At 40.9% G+C, this 17,160-nt stretch overlaps 1 protein-coding gene and 1 long non-coding RNA gene across 2 annotated transcripts in view; one reads left to right on the top strand and one right to left on the bottom strand.

Annotated features, from left to right (window-relative positions):
• The window catches only part of USP18 (ubiquitin specific peptidase 18), a 41,014-nt gene that overhangs the window by 17,825 nt on the left and 6,029 nt on the right, over positions 1–17,160 (top strand). The window contains 6 exon segments of the mRNA XM_075849476.1: positions 9,657–9,763; positions 9,766–9,805; positions 11,634–11,730; positions 12,918–13,063; positions 14,106–14,185; positions 16,655–16,801. Of these exon segments, the coding sequence (XP_075705591.1) occupies positions 9,657–9,763; positions 9,766–9,805; positions 11,634–11,730; positions 12,918–13,063; positions 14,106–14,185; positions 16,655–16,801 (617 nt within the window).
• LOC142731989 (uncharacterized) overlaps positions 13,433–17,160 on the bottom strand; it is a 68,360-nt gene continuing 64,632 nt past the window's right edge. The window contains exon 3 of the long non-coding RNA XR_012879338.1: positions 13,433–14,221. This is a non-coding gene — a long non-coding RNA (uncharacterized LOC142731989). The remainder of the gene's footprint in view (positions 14,222–17,160) is intronic.

Genomic DNA, 17,160 nt, shown 5'->3' with positions numbered 1-17,160 from the left:
AGTCACAATGCCCCCAGTAGATAGCGCCAGTCACAATGCCCCCAGTAGATAGCGCCAGTCACAATGCCCCCTGTAGAAAGCGCCAGTCACAATGCCCCCTGTAGATAGCGCCAGTCACAATGCCACCTGTAGATAGCGCCAGTCACAATGCCCCCTGTAGATAGCGCCAGTCACAATGCCACCTGTAGATAGCGCCAGTCACAATGCCCCCTGTAGATAGCGCCAGTCACAATGCCCCCAGTAGATAGCGCCAGTCACAATGCCCCCAATAGATAGCGCCAGTCACAATGCCCCCTGTAGATAGCGCCAGTCACAATGCCCCCTGTAGAAAGCGCCAGTCACAATGCCCCCTGTAGAAAGCGCCAGTCACAATGCCCACTGTAGATAGCGCCAGTCACAATGCCACCTGTAGATAGCGCCAGTCACAATGCCCCCAGTAGATAGCGCCAGTCACAATGCCCCCAGTAGATAGCGCCAGTCACAATGCCCCCTGTAGATAGCGCCAGTCACAATGCCCCCTGTAGATAGCGCCAGTCACAATGCCCCTTGTAGATATTGCCCGGTGTAGATAACGCCCCCTGTAGATATTGCCCGGTGTAGATAGCGCCAGTCACAATGCCCCCTGTAGATATTGCCCGGTGTAGATAACGCCCCCTGTAGATATTGCCCGGTGTAGATAACGCCCCCTGTAGATATTGCCCGGTGTAGATAGCGCCAGTCACAATGCCCCCTGTAGATATTGCCCGGTGTAGATAACGCCCCTTGTAGATATTGCCCGGTGTAGATAACGCCCCCTGTAGATATTGCCCCGTGTAGATAGCGCCAGTCACAATGCCCCCTGTAGATATTGCCCGGTGTAGATAACGCCCCCTGTAGATAGCGCCATTCACAACGCCCCCTGTAGATATTGCCCCCAACGCTGCCCACAGAAAAAAAAACGAAAAACATTGTCGCCTGTCCCCGTTCCCGCGCCGTCCTCCAGTGACACAGTACTGGTCAGACACCAGGCCACATCACCAGGCATAACGGCGCAGTCGGAGTGATAACGTCATCGCGCCAAATGCGTCATTGTGAAAGCACCGTATGGCGAGGCTGGAACTAATAGTTCACGTCTCGCCAGCGCTATAGTAATCAATTGTATCCGCATCCTAAGGACGCGGATACAATTGGGTCAGCGGTCCCGCTGTACCCCGGTTCCCTGAACTGGCTGTATCTTTTACAACCGGTTCGGTAGAACAGGGGGAAACTGGGCCCCTTTTCAGCCTCGGGTCAGATTGCCCTCATTATAATCTGCCCCAAAGAGACACATATAGAATTTAGCGTCTGGCGCATACATTCAAGCATCTCCTTACTGGAGGGGGTGCAGTGAGGAGGATCTGGGGGTTCAGGACTTCTGTTCTTGGAATTGGAGAAATATCAACTATCCTGAGGAAAAGTAAATACTTATTATTACTGGTACAACCCCTTATATATTATCAGATCAGAGCAAAAAGTACCTAAGATATTTGTCTTACAATCACGCCCAATATTGGCAGAAGCCAGCAAGAAAAGCCCGGAAAAATCTACCCCAAACCCGCGGCTGCAAGAAACTGAGTACAGCAATTATATCAGACGAGGGAATTACTGATATATAAGTAGAGGCTCCGCAATCATTCATATACCACACTCCGTGTGTACAGGCAAAGCGGACCAGGAGCAAGGAAAATTATAACATAGGTCACCCAGAAAAGATCCAACTCCATAGGGGGCAGTATTATAGTAGTTATATTCTTGTATATAGGGGCAGTATTATAGTAGTTATATTCTTGTATATAGGGGCAGTATTATAGGAGTTATATTCTTGTATATGGGAGCAGTATTATAGTAGTTATATTCTTGTATATAGGAGCAGTATTATAGTAGTTATATTCCTGTATATAGGAGCAGTATTATAGTAGTTATATTCTTGTATATAGGGGCAGTATTATAGTAGTTATATTCTTGTATATAGAGGCCAGTATTATAGTAGTTATATTCTTGTATATAGGAGCAGTATTATAGTAGTTATATTCTTGTATATAGGGGCAGTATTATAGTAGTTATATTCTTGTATATAGGGGGCAGTATTATAGTAGTTATATTCTTGTATAGAGGAGGCAGTATTATAGTAGTTATATTCTTGTATATAGGGGGCAGTATTATAGTAGTTATATTCTTGTATAGAGGAGGCAGTATTATAGTAGTTATATTCTTGTATATAGGAGGCAATATTATAGTAGTTATATTCTTGTATATAGGGGGCAGTATTATAGTAGTTATATTCTTGTATATAGGGGCAGTATTATAGTAGTTATATTCTTGTATATAGAGGGCAGTATTATAGTAGTTATATTCTTGTATATAGAGGGCAGTATTATAGTAGTTATATTCTTGTATATAGGAGCAGTATTATAGTAGTTATATTCTTGTATATAGGGGGCAGTATTATAGTAGTTATATTCTTGTATATAGGGGCAGTATTATAGTAGTTATATTCTTGTATATAGGGAGCAGTATTATAGTAGTTATATTCTTGTATATAGGGAGCAGTATTATAGTAGTTATATTCTTGTATATAGGGGGCAGTATTATAGTAGTTATATTCTTGTATATAGGAGCAGTATTATAGTAGTTATATTCTTGTATATAGGGGGCAGTATTATAGTAGTTATATTCTTGTATATAGAGGGCAGTATTATAGTAGTTATATTCTTGTATATAGGTGCAGTATTAGGCTGGGTTCACACGTGGCGGAATTTCACTTAAATTCCACTGCGGACACTCCGCAGCGTTAATCCGCAGCGGAGCCGTTTCTCCATTGACTTCCACTTTAATTTAGCAGTGTTCGTTTAGACGAGGCGTAAAATTCCGCTGCGGAGCATAGGCTGCGGAGCGGAATTTGGTGTCTGCAGCATGCTCTGTCTGTTGCGGAGCAGTGGCGGACTCATGGCGGAATTTCTCCATTGACTTCAATGGAGATTCTAATTTCCGCAATGAAGTCCGCAGCTGTCATGCACATGTTATGTGTGCTGCGGATGCGTCTTGCTTTTTTAACTTGACATTTCTTCATTCTGGCTGGACCTATGTATTTCTAGGTCTACAGCCAGACTGAGGAAGTCAATGGGGCTCCCGTAATGACGGGAGCGTTGCTAGGAGACGTCTGTAAATAGTCACTGTCCAGGGTGCTGAAAGAGTTAAGCGATCGGCAGTAACTGTTTCTGCACCCGGGACAGTGACTACCGATCCCAATATACATCTATCTGTAAAAAAAATGAAGTTCATACTTACCGAGAACTCCCTGCTTCTGTCTCCAGTCCGGCCTCCCAGGATGACGTTTCAGTCTAAGTGACGGCTGCAGCCAATCACAGGCCAATCACAGGCTAATAACAGGCTGCAGCGGTCACATGGACTGCCGCGTCATCCAGGGAGGTCGAGCTGGATGCCGAAGGAGGGACGCGTCACCAAGACAACGGCCGGTAAGTATGAATTTCTTTGACTTTCACTAGGGAAAGGGCTGTCCCTTCTCTCTATCCTGCACTGAATAGGGAGAAGGGAAGTACTTTTACCGCAGTCCGCAGCAGCTAGTCCGCATCAATTTACTGCACATTTTGTGCAGATCCGCAGCAGAATCTGCAACGCAGATTCTGTGCGGCATTGATGCGGACAGTTGCGGAGGAAATCCGCCACGTGTGGTCATGCCCTTATAGTAGTTATATTCTTGTATATAGGGGGCAGTATTATAGTAGTTATATTCTTGTATATAGGAGCAGTATTATAGTGGTTATATTCTTGTATATAGGGGGCAGTATTATAGTAGGTATATTCTTGTATATAGGAGCAGTATTATAGTGGTTATATTCTTGTATATAGGGGGCAGTATTATAGTAGGTATATTCTTGTATATAGGAGCAGTATTATAGTGGTTATATTCTTGTATATAGGAGCAGTATTGTAGTAGTTATATTCCTGTATATAGGGGGCAGTGTTATAGTAGTTATATACTTGTATATAGGGTGCAGTTTTATAGTAGTTATATTCTTGTATATAGGGGGCAGTATTATAGTAGTTATATTCTTGTATATAGGGGCAGTATTATAGTAGTTATATGCTTGTATATAGGGGCAGTATTATAGTAGTTATATTCTTGTATATAGGGGACAGTATTATAGTAGTTATATTCTTGTATATAGGAGCAGTATTATAGTAGTTATATTCTTGTATATAGGAGGCAGTGTTATAGTAGTTATATACTTGTATATAGGGGCAGTATTATAGTAGTTATATTCTTGTATATAGGGAGCAGTATTATAGTAGTTATATTCTTGTATATAGGGGGCAGTATTATAGTAGATATATTCTTGTATATAGGGGGCAGTATTATAGTAGTTATATTCTTGTATATAGGAGCAGTATTATAGTAGTTATATTCTTGTATATAGGGGGCAGTATTATAGTAGTTATATTCTTGTATATAGGGAGCAGTATTATAGTAGTTATGTTCTTGTATATAGGAGCAGTATTATAGTAGTTATATTCTTGTATATAGGGGGCAGTATTATAGTAGTTATATTCTTGTATATAGGGGGCAGTATTATAGTAGTTCTATTCTTGTATATAGAGGCAGTATTATAGTAGTTATATTCTTGTATATAGGGGGCAGTATTATAGTAGATATATTCTTGTATATAGGGGCAGTATTATAGTAGTTATATTCTTGTATATAGGGGGCAGTATTATAGTAGTTATATTCTTGTATATAGGGGGCAGTATTATAGTAGTTATATTATTGTATATAGGGGGCAGTATTATAGTAGTTATATTCTTGTATATAGGGGGCAGTATTATAGTAGTTATATTCTTGTATATAGGGGGCAGTATTATAGTAGTTATATTATTGTATATAGGGAGCAGTATTATAGTAGTTATATTCTTGTATATAGGAGCAGTATTATAGTAGTTATATTCTTGTATATAGGGGGCAGTATTATAGTAGTTATATTCTTGTATATAGGGGGCAGTATTATAGTAGTTATATTCTTGTATATAGGGGCAGTATTATAGTAGTTATATTCTTGTATATAGGGGGCAGTATTATAGTAGTTATATTATTGTATATAGGGGCAGTATTATAGTAGTTATATTATTGTATATAGGAGCAGTATTATAGTAGTTGTATTCTTATATATAGGGGCAGTATTATATTAGTTATATTCTTGTATATAGGGAGCAGTATTATAGTAGTTATATTCTTATATATAGGGAGCAGTATTATAGTAGTTATATTCTTGTATATAGGGGCAGTATTATATTAGTTATATTCTTGTATATAGGGAGCAGTATTATAGTAGTTCTATTCTTGTATATAGGAGGCAGTATTATAGTAGTTATATTCTTATATATAGGGAGCAGTATTATAGTAGTTATATTCTTGTATATTGGGGGCAGTAATATAGTAGTTATATTCTTGTATATAGGAGCAGTATTATAGTAGTTATATTCTTGTATATAGGGGCAGTATTATAGTAGTTATATTCTTGTATATAGGGAGCAGTATTATAGTAGTTATATTCTTGTATATAGGAGCAGTATTATAGTAGTTATATTCTTGGATATAGGAGCAGTATTATAGTCGTTATATTCTTGTATATAGGGGCAGTATTATAGTAGTTATATTCTTGTATATAGGAGCAGTATTATAGTAGTTATATTCTTGGATATAGGAGCAGTATTATAGTCGTTATATTCTTGTATATAGGAGCAGTATTATAGTAGTTATATTCTTGTATATAGGGGCAGTATTATAGTAGTTATATTCTTGTATATAGGGGCAGTATTATAGTAGTTATATTCTTGTATATAGGAGGCAGTATTATAGTAGATATATTATTGTATATAGGGGCAGTATTATAGTAGCTATATTCTTGTATATAGGGGGCAGTATTATAGTAGTTATATTCTTGTATATAGGGGCAGTATTATAGTAGTTATATTCTTGTATATAGGGGCAGTATTATAGTAGTTATATTCTTGTATATAGGAGGCAGTATTATAGTAGATATATTATTGTATATAGGGGCAGTATTATAGTAGCTATATTCTTGTATATAGGGGGCAGTATTATAGTAGTTATATTCTTGTATATAGGGGCAGTATTATAGTAGTTATATTCTTGTATATAGGAGCAGTATTATAGTGGTTATATTCTTGTATATAGGGGGCAGTATTATAGTAGGTATATTCTTGTATATAGGAGCAGTATTATAGTGGTTATATTCTTGTATATAGGGGGCAGTATTATAGTAGGTATATTCTTGTATATAGGAGCAGTATTATAGTGGTTATATTCTTGTATATAGGAGCAGTATTGTAGTAGTTATATTCCTGTATATAGGGGGCAGTGTTATAGTAGTTATATACTTGTATATAGGGACAGTATTATAGTAGTTATATTCTTGTATATAGGAGCAGTATTATAGTAGTTATATTCTTGTATATAGGAGGCAGTGTTATAGTAGTTATATACTTGTATATAGGGGCAGTATTATAGTAGTTATATTCTTGTATATAGGGAGCAGTATTATAGTAGTTATATTCTTGTATATAGGGGGCAGTATTATAGTAGATATATTCTTGTATATAGGGGGCAGTATTATAGTAGTTATATTCTTGTATATAGGAGCAGTATTATAGTAGTTATATTCTTGTATATAGGGGGCAGTATTATAGTAGTTATATTCTTGTATATAGGGAGCAGTATTATAGTAGTTATGTTCTTGTATATAGGAGCAGTATTATAGTAGTTATATTCTTGTATATAGGGGGCAGTATTATAGTAGTTATATTCTTGTATATAGGGGGCAGTATTATAGTAGTTCTATTCTTGTATATAGAGGCAGTATTATAGTAGTTATATTCTTGTATATAGGGGGCAGTATTATAGTAGATATATTCTTGTATATAGGGGCAGTATTATAGTAGTTATATTCTTGTATATAGGGGGCAGTATTATAGTAGTTATATTCTTGTATATAGGGGGCAGTATTATAGTAGTTATATTATTGTATATAGGGGGCAGTATTATAGTAGTTATATTCTTGTATATAGGGGGCAGTATTATAGTAGTTATATTCTTGTATATAGGGGGCAGTATTATAGTAGTTATATTATTGTATATAGGGAGCAGTATTATAGTAGTTATATTCTTGTATATAGGAGCAGTATTATAGTAGTTATATTCTTGTATATAGGGGGCAGTATTATAGTAGTTATATTCTTGTATATAGGGGGCAGTATTATAGTAGTTATATTCTTGTATATAGGGGCAGTATTATAGTAGTTATATTCTTGTATATAGGGGGCAGTATTATAGTAGTTATATTATTGTATATAGGGGCAGTATTATAGTAGTTATATTATTGTATATAGGAGCAGTATTATAGTAGTTGTATTCTTATATATAGGGGCAGTATTATATTAGTTATATTCTTGTATATAGGGAGCAGTATTATAGTAGTTATATTCTTATATATAGGGAGCAGTATTATAGTAGTTATATTCTTGTATATAGGGGCAGTATTATATTAGTTATATTCTTGTATATAGGGAGCAGTATTATAGTAGTTCTATTCTTGTATATAGGAGGCAGTATTATAGTAGTTATATTCTTATATATAGGGAGCAGTATTATAGTAGTTATATTCTTGTATATTGGGGGCAGTAATATAGTAGTTATATTCTTGTATATAGGAGCAGTATTATAGTAGTTATATTCTTGTATATAGGGGCAGTATTATAGTAGTTATATTCTTGTATATAGGGAGCAGTATTATAGTAGTTATATTCTTGTATATAGGAGCAGTATTATAGTAGTTATATTCTTGGATATAGGAGCAGTATTATAGTCGTTATATTCTTGTATATAGGGGCAGTATTATAGTAGTTATATTCTTGTATATAGGAGCAGTATTATAGTAGTTATATTCTTGGATATAGGAGCAGTATTATAGTCGTTATATTCTTGTATATAGGAGCAGTATTATAGTAGTTATATTCTTGTATATAGGGGCAGTATTATAGTAGTTATATTCTTGTATATAGGGGCAGTATTATAGTAGTTATATTCTTGTATATAGGAGGCATATTATAGTAGATATATTATTGTATATAGGGGCAGTATTATAGTAGCTATATTCTTGTATATAGGGGGCAGTATTATAGTAGTTATATTCTTGTATATAGGGGCAGTATTATAGTAGTTATATTCTTGTATATAGGGGCAGTATTATAGTAGTTATATTCTTGTATATAGGGGGCAGTATTATAGTAGTTATATTCTTGTATATAGGAGGCAGTATTGTAGTAGTTATATTCCTGTATATACGAGCAGTATTATAGTAGTTATATTCTTGTATATAGGAGCAGTATTATAGTAGTTATATTCGGAGCAGTATTATAGTAGTTATATTCTTGTATATAGGAGCAGTATTATAGTAGTTATATTCTTGTATATAGGAGCAGTATTATAGTAGTTATATTCTTGTATATAGGAGGAGTATTATAGTAGTTATATTCTTGTATATAGGAGCAGTATTATAGTAGTTATATTCTTGTATATAGGGGCAGTATTATAGTAGTTATATTCTTGTATATAGGAGCAGTATTATAGTAGTTATATTCTTGTATATAGGAGGAGTATTATAGTAGTTATATTCTTGTATATAGGAGCAGTATTATAGTAGTTATATTCTTGTATATAGGAGGCAGTATTATAGTAGTTATATTCTTGTATATAGGAGCAGTATTATAGTAGTTATATTCTTGTATATAGGAGGAGTATTATAGTAGTTATATTCTTGTATATAGGAGCAGTATTATAGTAGTTATATTCTTGTATATAGGAGCAGTATTATAGTAGTTATATTCTTGTATATAGGGGCAGTATTATAGTAGTTATATTCTTGTATATAGGGGGCAGTATTATAGTAGTTATATTCTTGTATATAGGAGCAGTATTATAGTAGTTATATTCTTGTATATAGGAGCAGTATTATAGTAGTTATATTCTTGTATATAGGGGGCAGTATTATAGTAGTTATATTCTTGTATATAGGGGCAGTATTATAGTAGTTATATTCTTGGATATAGGGAGCAGTATTATAGTAGTTATATTCTTGTATATAGGGGCAGTATTATAGTAGTTATATTCTTGTATATAGGAGCAGTATTATAGTAGTTATATTCTTGTATATAGGAGCAGTATTATAGTAGTTATATTCTTGTATATAGGGGGCAGTATTATAGTAGTTATATTCTTGTATATAGGGGGTAGTATTATAGTAGTTCTATTCTTGTATATAGGAGGTAGTATTATAGTAGTTATATTCTTGTATATAGGGGCAGTATTATAGTAGTTATATTCTTGTATATAGGGGGCAGTATTATAGTAGTTATATTCTTGTATATAGGAGCAGTATTATAGTAGTTATATTCTTGTATATAGGAGCAGTATTATAGTAGTTATATTCTTGTATATAGGGGGCAGTATTATAGTAGTTATATTCTGTATATAGGGGGCAGTATTGTAGTAGTTATATTCCTGTATATAGGGGGCAGTATTATAGTCTTGTTATGTTTTATAGGTTACTCTTACAATGACTTTTGCGGCAGGATGTATGAGGACGATTATGTAGACATCCAACTTCCGGAAAGTGAAGTCTCCCAGAAAGATGTTGTGCGTGTCTTCCCCACATAAAATGTCTGTCTTACTCCTCAGGGAGTTTTAAAAATGGTAAGTTTTATCGTAGAACACAAGATTTTTTGCTCTATTATGAAAATTTGTTTCAAATAGTAGAACTAATTCCAAAATGGTGAACTTCATTTGTCGATCTTTATAAAATGAAAGCGTGAATTGACTTTTATTCGCTACTTTACAGCTGAGCTCTACAAATATTCCAGATTTTACCCCTGAGGTCCATTTAAAATACTTTTCTCGCACCGTCTCATGATCGACCTTATTATGTCTTGTCTAAATATTCATGGATAATGAGTTATTTGGCACACCGTTCATGTACAGCAGAAACCGTAATACAGTCACTAGACACTCACAATAAGAAGCGCAGATCAGGTAGCAGCAGCTTGCTGATGGTTTCCAGATGTAGAAAAATATGTTTTTTCATACGTTCTACACAGTCAAATCTACCTTAAAACCAGAGATAACATAATAAACTGTTATTACATAGATATTTATATATTTTATCATTTTGATATAAATGGGTATGGGGCCCCGCACCTATCTTTAGCCCAATGCTTCTCCCCTAATATCGGGGGAATGAAGAATCGGGCGTGTTGGATTCAACATGCCTGAACTTTTGTTCCTGTAGGAGTCAGAGGAGTTTGGAGGGGACAGAGGAGTCTGGCAGCGGCTTATTCCCTATGGAAAACACAGATCATGTATATGGGGGATCAGGAGGAAAATATGTCGGATGACAGCCATCTACAGTCATTTCTCCCAACTTTCAAGTATCGCAAAGACGGACACCGGAGGGGCGCGCGTAATTTTTTCCCTTTTAAGTCTCTAATCCCACCCAATCCCGCCCATACACATCCGCTTCAGCCCACCACAGTATAATGCCGCCATAGCTGCCCCATATAGTATAATGCCGCCATAGATTCACCCATACAGTATAATGCCACAGAGGTGCCCTATACAGTATAATGTTCCCATAGTTGCCCCCATACAGTAGGATGCCACATAGCTACCACCATACACTATAATGCCCCCACAGCTACCCCATACAGTATAATGCCTCTGTTTCTTCCCCCACACAGTATAAAGCCCCCTTAGCTGCCACCATACAATATAATGCTCCATAGGTACCCCCATACAGTATAATGCCCCTTAGCTACCCCTAGTGCCACAGTGCCCATGTAGATACTGCCACAGTGTCCCTTGTAGATAGTGCCACCCCCCTGTAGATAGCGATACCTACCTCCGCCCTGGTAGCCATTGGGACTCCTCCTAGGAGTGGAATCCCCAGCCAAACGCTCTGGACGGGGATTCAGCTACAGGAGGAGCTACTAACGTCACTGTCCATATATGGACAGTGACGTCAGGGATTCCCTCTACGAGCGGAATCCCCGACCATAGCTTAGGCAACGCTCTGGCAGGGAATTCCTCTATGGAGGAGCCATGGACCGTCACTGTCCATATATGGACAATGACGTCAAGGGCTTCCTGGGCTCAGCGTTAAAAGTAAGGCTGTGCCCGGAGAGTCCTCTGTACTAATGCTGAAGCAGGGAGCTGACGGTTCCCTGCTTCATCATTGAGTTCAACTGTATCTGCGCCCTGAGGATGCAGATACAGTTGACACCAGGATTCTGGGACATACCACCCACAGCGGGTATCTGCCCGAAATCCGTGACTGTCCTGCTGAATCCGGGACGGTTGGGAGGTATGCATATAGTGACCTCGACCCTTTACTTATTCTCAGTAGGTCAGAAATAACCCAGTGTTAATATTAAAGCAATGCCGTCCGCTGGAGTTCGCCCTGAACGTTTTGGCGGAATTCCCCTTTAATTGTCTGTTATAATCTGTGATTTTATTTTTTGATCCCCAGGAGCAGTTGGACTCTGCAGTATAGGCGTGACGAGCTGCCTGAACCCGCTGCTACAGACCCTATACATGTATAAGGAATTCACCGATATACTGTGCCAGTGAGAAAGTGATTTCATTTTTCTTGTTTTGATAACGTTGCAGCTTCAGAGCTGAAATCTCCCAGCATTCCCTGCTTGTTCAGTGTCTGCACAGTGCTTGCTCTGGTGATTTGCATTGTGGGAAGTGTGACCTCTACACCCGGCTCCGTACAGTCATCTGACGTGGGAACAATTAACTGCCCCCGACATCATACTTGCCAACGTTTGAGAAGCGACATAAGGAAAATTCTAAAAGCGGCGAATGAAGCGGCGCAATTTATTTTACTATTTGCTCTACCCATTTATATAGGAGATGCCCCAACCTATGGCATGTGAATCACGAATAGTGCAGCCCCCCCATCAATGAATAGAGACCCCTGAACTAAAACAGACGCCAAAATAAATCCAGACACCCCCGCCCCCCCTGGTCCCGCAGTCTCTTCTCTCCCGCTGGGAGGACAGTGCTGGCAGCGGCGCCCGGGTGTGGAGAGGACGAGGGGCCCCCCGAGATTTGTCTACATCACAGGAGGACGGGATAAATATTTCTTGTAATATAATGTGGAGGAATTTCCCTGCTGCCCGGTCACATTCATTACACCCGGCTCCATCACACAGCACCCCCTGTCCCAGCACTGAATGGATCATTGTCAGGCACCCCCAGATCCATCACCCACACCACAGACCGGATCACTGATCTTATGTCCTAATGTAACAGGCGCCGGGTCCTGACGTGTGAGGAGATGATGGAGTTATCCCCCCGATGTATCATAGTGGGGGTCACAGTCCACAAGAACAAACCTGAGCGGGGTCACCCCAATTATCAATCCTACACAACACTCGGGGTACAGAATAATGACACTGAGACTTGGTGTACAGGATAATGATAAACTGAGACTTGGGGTACACGATAATGGTACACTGAAACTTGGGGTAGATGATAATGACACTTGGGGTACAGTATGACATTTGGGGTACAGGACAATGATACACTGACACGTGGGGTACAGGTTAATGATACTGATACTTGGAGTACAGGACAATGATGCACTTATACTTAGGATACAGGATAATGACACTTGGGGTACACGATAATGATACACTGACACTTGGGGTACATGATAATGACACTTGGGGTACAGGATAATGACACTTGGGGTACAGGATAATGACACTTGGGGTACAGGATAATGACTGAATGTTTCCCACAGAATTGGGGAACCAGATGACCATGTACCCACAGAGAAGCGGCTGCCCTATGAGCTTCTCGCCCTCTTTGAGAAGATGCAGGACAGCAGAGAAGACGCTGTACCCCCATACCGAGTCCTGTGCTGTCTCAGGATGCTGAAAGTGACATGTGAGTAAAATATAGGGGGGATGAGAAGTGGGGGGTACAATAGAGGGGGACACACAATACTATATTGGGGTGCACAGTATAATAGTGGGGTACACAGCAGAGGCGGAACTTGAAGCTCCAGTTTTCTAATGCAAAACCCATAATGGGCTCCCCCAAATATTATATGTAACAGTGCTGGTGTCTTCTTATGGGGCGGAGGGGCCCAGGTGTAACCGCAATTTCTGCACCCCCTTATATTTACACCCCTGTATGAAAGTTACACAGTACAATAGAGGGGTACACAGTACAATAGAGGGGTACACAGTACAATAGTGGGGTGCACAGTACAATAGTGGGGTACATAGTACAATAGAGGGGTGCACAATACAATAATGGTGTTCATAGTACAATAGAGGGGTACACAGTACAATAGTGGGGTACACAATACAATAATGGAGTACACAATAGAATAATGGTGTACACAGTATAATAGAGGGGTACACAGTACAATAGTGGGGTACACAGTACAATAATGGAGTACACAATAGAATAATGGTGTACACAGTATAATAGAGGGGTACACAGTATAATAGAGGGGTACCCAGTATAATAGAGGGGTACACAATACAATAGAGGGTACACAGTACCATAGTGGGGTACATAGTACAATAGAGGGGTACGCAGTATAATAGAGGGGTACGCAGTATAATAGTGGGGTACACAGTACAATAATGGAGTACACAATAGAATAATGGTGTACACAGTATAATAGAGGGGTACACAGTACAATAGTGGGGTACACAGTACAATAATGGAGTACACAATAGAATAATGGTGTACACAGTATAATAGAGGGGTACACAGTATAATAGAGGGGTACACAGTATAATAGAGGGGTACCCAGTATAATAGAGGGGTACACAGAACAATAAAGGGGTACACAGTACCATAGTGGGGTACATAGTATAATAGAGGGGTACGCAGTATAATAGAGGGGTACGCAGTATAATAGTGGGGTACAGATTAGAACAGGATTATAATTAGCGGTTGTGTCGTTTCCCAGTGTTTGCTCAGAACGATGTGGCCGACGTCTTCTCCTCCTTCTGGAATCATCTCCTCCGGAACATGCCGGATCCTCAGCTGGTAAATGTCATGGGAAGCGGAATACAGTATCGGGGTCTGTGAGAACATGAAAAGTGCAGAATGACCCCCAACAAGTCAAACACTCCATCTAAACCATACTAACTCTTCTTTACTGCCAGACACCCCATCTCATCATGGACCCCAAAAATATGAGACATAATTCTAATACCCAAACAAGCAAATACTCCAAAATGAATGACCCCCCCCCCAAACCCCCAATTGTATCGAACGTACAAAATTACCAGACACCCCCATGCCATACAAAAAATACGATTATACCCCAAATTTGTCAGAAACTTCATTTCATCCAGCCTGACCCCAGAAAACTTCTCGATACCTCCTCTGAACCATAGTGACCCCCAAAACCTCCTCTGAACTATACAGACCCCCAAAATCTCCCGAAACCTCCTCTGAACCATACTGACCCCCAAAACCTCAACTGCACAATACTGACCCCCAATACCTCCTCTTAGGCCTCATGCGCACATCCTTCACCATTTTCACGTCCGTTGTGACATCCGTGTGGTTTCCGTTGTCACTCCATGTCCGTTCCGCTGTTCCTTTAAAATACATCTTGTGTGTTGAATGCAGGGAACTTTGGCACGCCCTGCCGTTGCTTAGCAACGGATCCGTGAAAACCGTCCATGTGTGCCGTCCATACACTTCAATGGGCCCCACGCTTGCTGAACGACGGACAAAAGTAGGACATGCTCTACTTTTGACGGAACAGAACCGTCAAAACAACTGAAGTGTGCACGGCCCCATAGCAATGAATGTGTCAGGGTGCTATCCGTTAAAAAAACGGATAGCACCCTGAAGAAAATATCTGAAGTGTGCATGAGGCCTTAACCATAAACCTCTACACCATAATGACCCCCAGAACCTCCTCTACACCATAATGACCCCCAGAACCTCCTCTGCACCATACTGACCCCCCAGAACCTCCTCTGCACCATACTGACCCCCAGAATCTCCTCTGCACCATACTGACCCCCAGAACCTCCTCTGCACCATACTGACCCCCAGAATCTCCTCTGCACCATACTGACCCCCAGAACCTCCTCTGCACCATACTGACCCCCAGAACCTCCTCTGCACCATACTGACCCCCAGAACCTCCTCTGCACCATACTGACCCCCAGAACCTCCTCTGCACCATACTGACCCCCAGAACCTCCTCTGCACCATACTGACCCCCAGAACCTCCTCTGCACCATACTGACCCCCAGAACCTCCTCTGCACCATACTGACCCCCAGAATCTCCTGCACCATACTGACCCCCAGAATCTCCTCTGCACCATACTGACCCCCAGAACCTCCTCTGCACCATACTGACCCCCAGATCCTCCTCTGCACCATACTGACCCCCAGATCCTCCTCTGCACCATAATGACCCCCAGAATCTCCTCTGCACCATACTGTCCCCCAGAACCTCCTATGCACCATACTGACCCCCAGAACCTCCTCTGCACCATACTGTCCCCCAGAACCTCCTATGCACCATACTGACCCCCAGAACCTCCTCTGCACCATACTGTCCCCCAGAACCTCCTCTGCACCATACTGTCCCCCAGAACCTCCTCTGCACCATACTGACCCCCAGAAACTCCTCTGCACCATACTGACCCCCAGAACCTCCTCTGCACCATACTGACCCGCAGAACCTCCTCTGCACCATACTGACCCCCAGAACCTCCTCTGCACCATAATGACCCCCAGAACCTCCTCTGCACCATACTGACCCCCAGAACCTCCTCTGCACCATACTGACCCCCAGAATCTCCTCTGCACCATACTGACCCCCCAGAACCTCCTCTGCACCATACTGACCCCCAGAATCTCCTCTGCACCATACTGACCCCCAGAACCTCCTCTGCACCATACTGACCCCCAGAACCTCCTCTGCACCATACTGACCCCCAGAATCTCCTCTGCACCATACTGACCCCCAGAATCTCCTCTGCACCATACTGACCCCCAGAATCTCCTCTGCACCATACTGACCCCCAGAACCTCCTCTGCACCATACTGACCCCCAGATCCTCCTCTGCACCATAATGACCCCCAGATTCTCCTCTGCACCATACTGTCCCCCAGAACCTCCTATGCACCATACTGACCCCCAGAACCTCCTCTGCACCATACTGTCCCCCAGAACCTCCTCTGCACCATACTGTCCCCCAGAACCTCCTCTGCACCATACTGACCCCCAGAACCTCCTCTGCACCATACTGACCCCCGATACCTCCTCTTAACCATTCTGACACAAACTTCCGGCAATTACTGGAACCCCCGAAAACACTCGAATATCCCAACCGGACCTTCCAGATACCCCATCTTATTCTGACTGGACCCCCCAATATACTCCCACAAAGTGTCATCTAAATGGAACTGCTCCCCAAAACCGTACGACATCCCAACCCGATCGATCCAACCACAATTAATGTCTCATTTCCTTCTTGGTCCAGGAGGAGAAGATGAGATCGCTGTTTTCTATCTCGCTGGAGGAACGTCTCACGTGCCAAAGATGCCGCCACCGAAGCTCCGCCCACCGCGACCTCCTATCTCTCCCACTCGGAGTTGCTCATTCCAAATATAGCAGAAAGTTGTCCCTGGTGAGACCTAAAACCTGCCATTTATTAACGGCAGCCGGAGACGCCCAATAGGAATTGGTTGTTCCGACCGCCAAAAGATCCTTCAAAGTAAGGGGGAGGGGCAGGGCAGAGGGGGCAACCAATCAGCTCACGGCTTTCATTTTCCAAAGGGATTCTGGATCCTAGAAGCTGGAATCTGATTGGTTGCTAAGGCAACGTTTTCCTTGCCCTGGTTTGGATAAATCCCCCCAAAGTTCCCATGATTGGTCGGAGGTTTGTATAGTAACGGGACGTCTTATCGTGAGTGCGCATATATGGCGCCATGTCCGTTCTGGTCTCGCCATTTGGTTGAGATGCGTTTTCGTTGCCTCCAGTGTTTA

Source organism: Rhinoderma darwinii, unplaced genomic scaffold (genome assembly GCF_050947455.1).
Source record: "Rhinoderma darwinii isolate aRhiDar2 unplaced genomic scaffold, aRhiDar2.hap1 Scaffold_884, whole genome shotgun sequence".
In the NCBI taxonomy this organism is placed as follows: Eukaryota; Metazoa; Chordata; class Amphibia; order Anura; family Rhinodermatidae; genus Rhinoderma; species Rhinoderma darwinii.
This window is presented reverse-complemented; position numbering and strand designations above follow the sequence as displayed.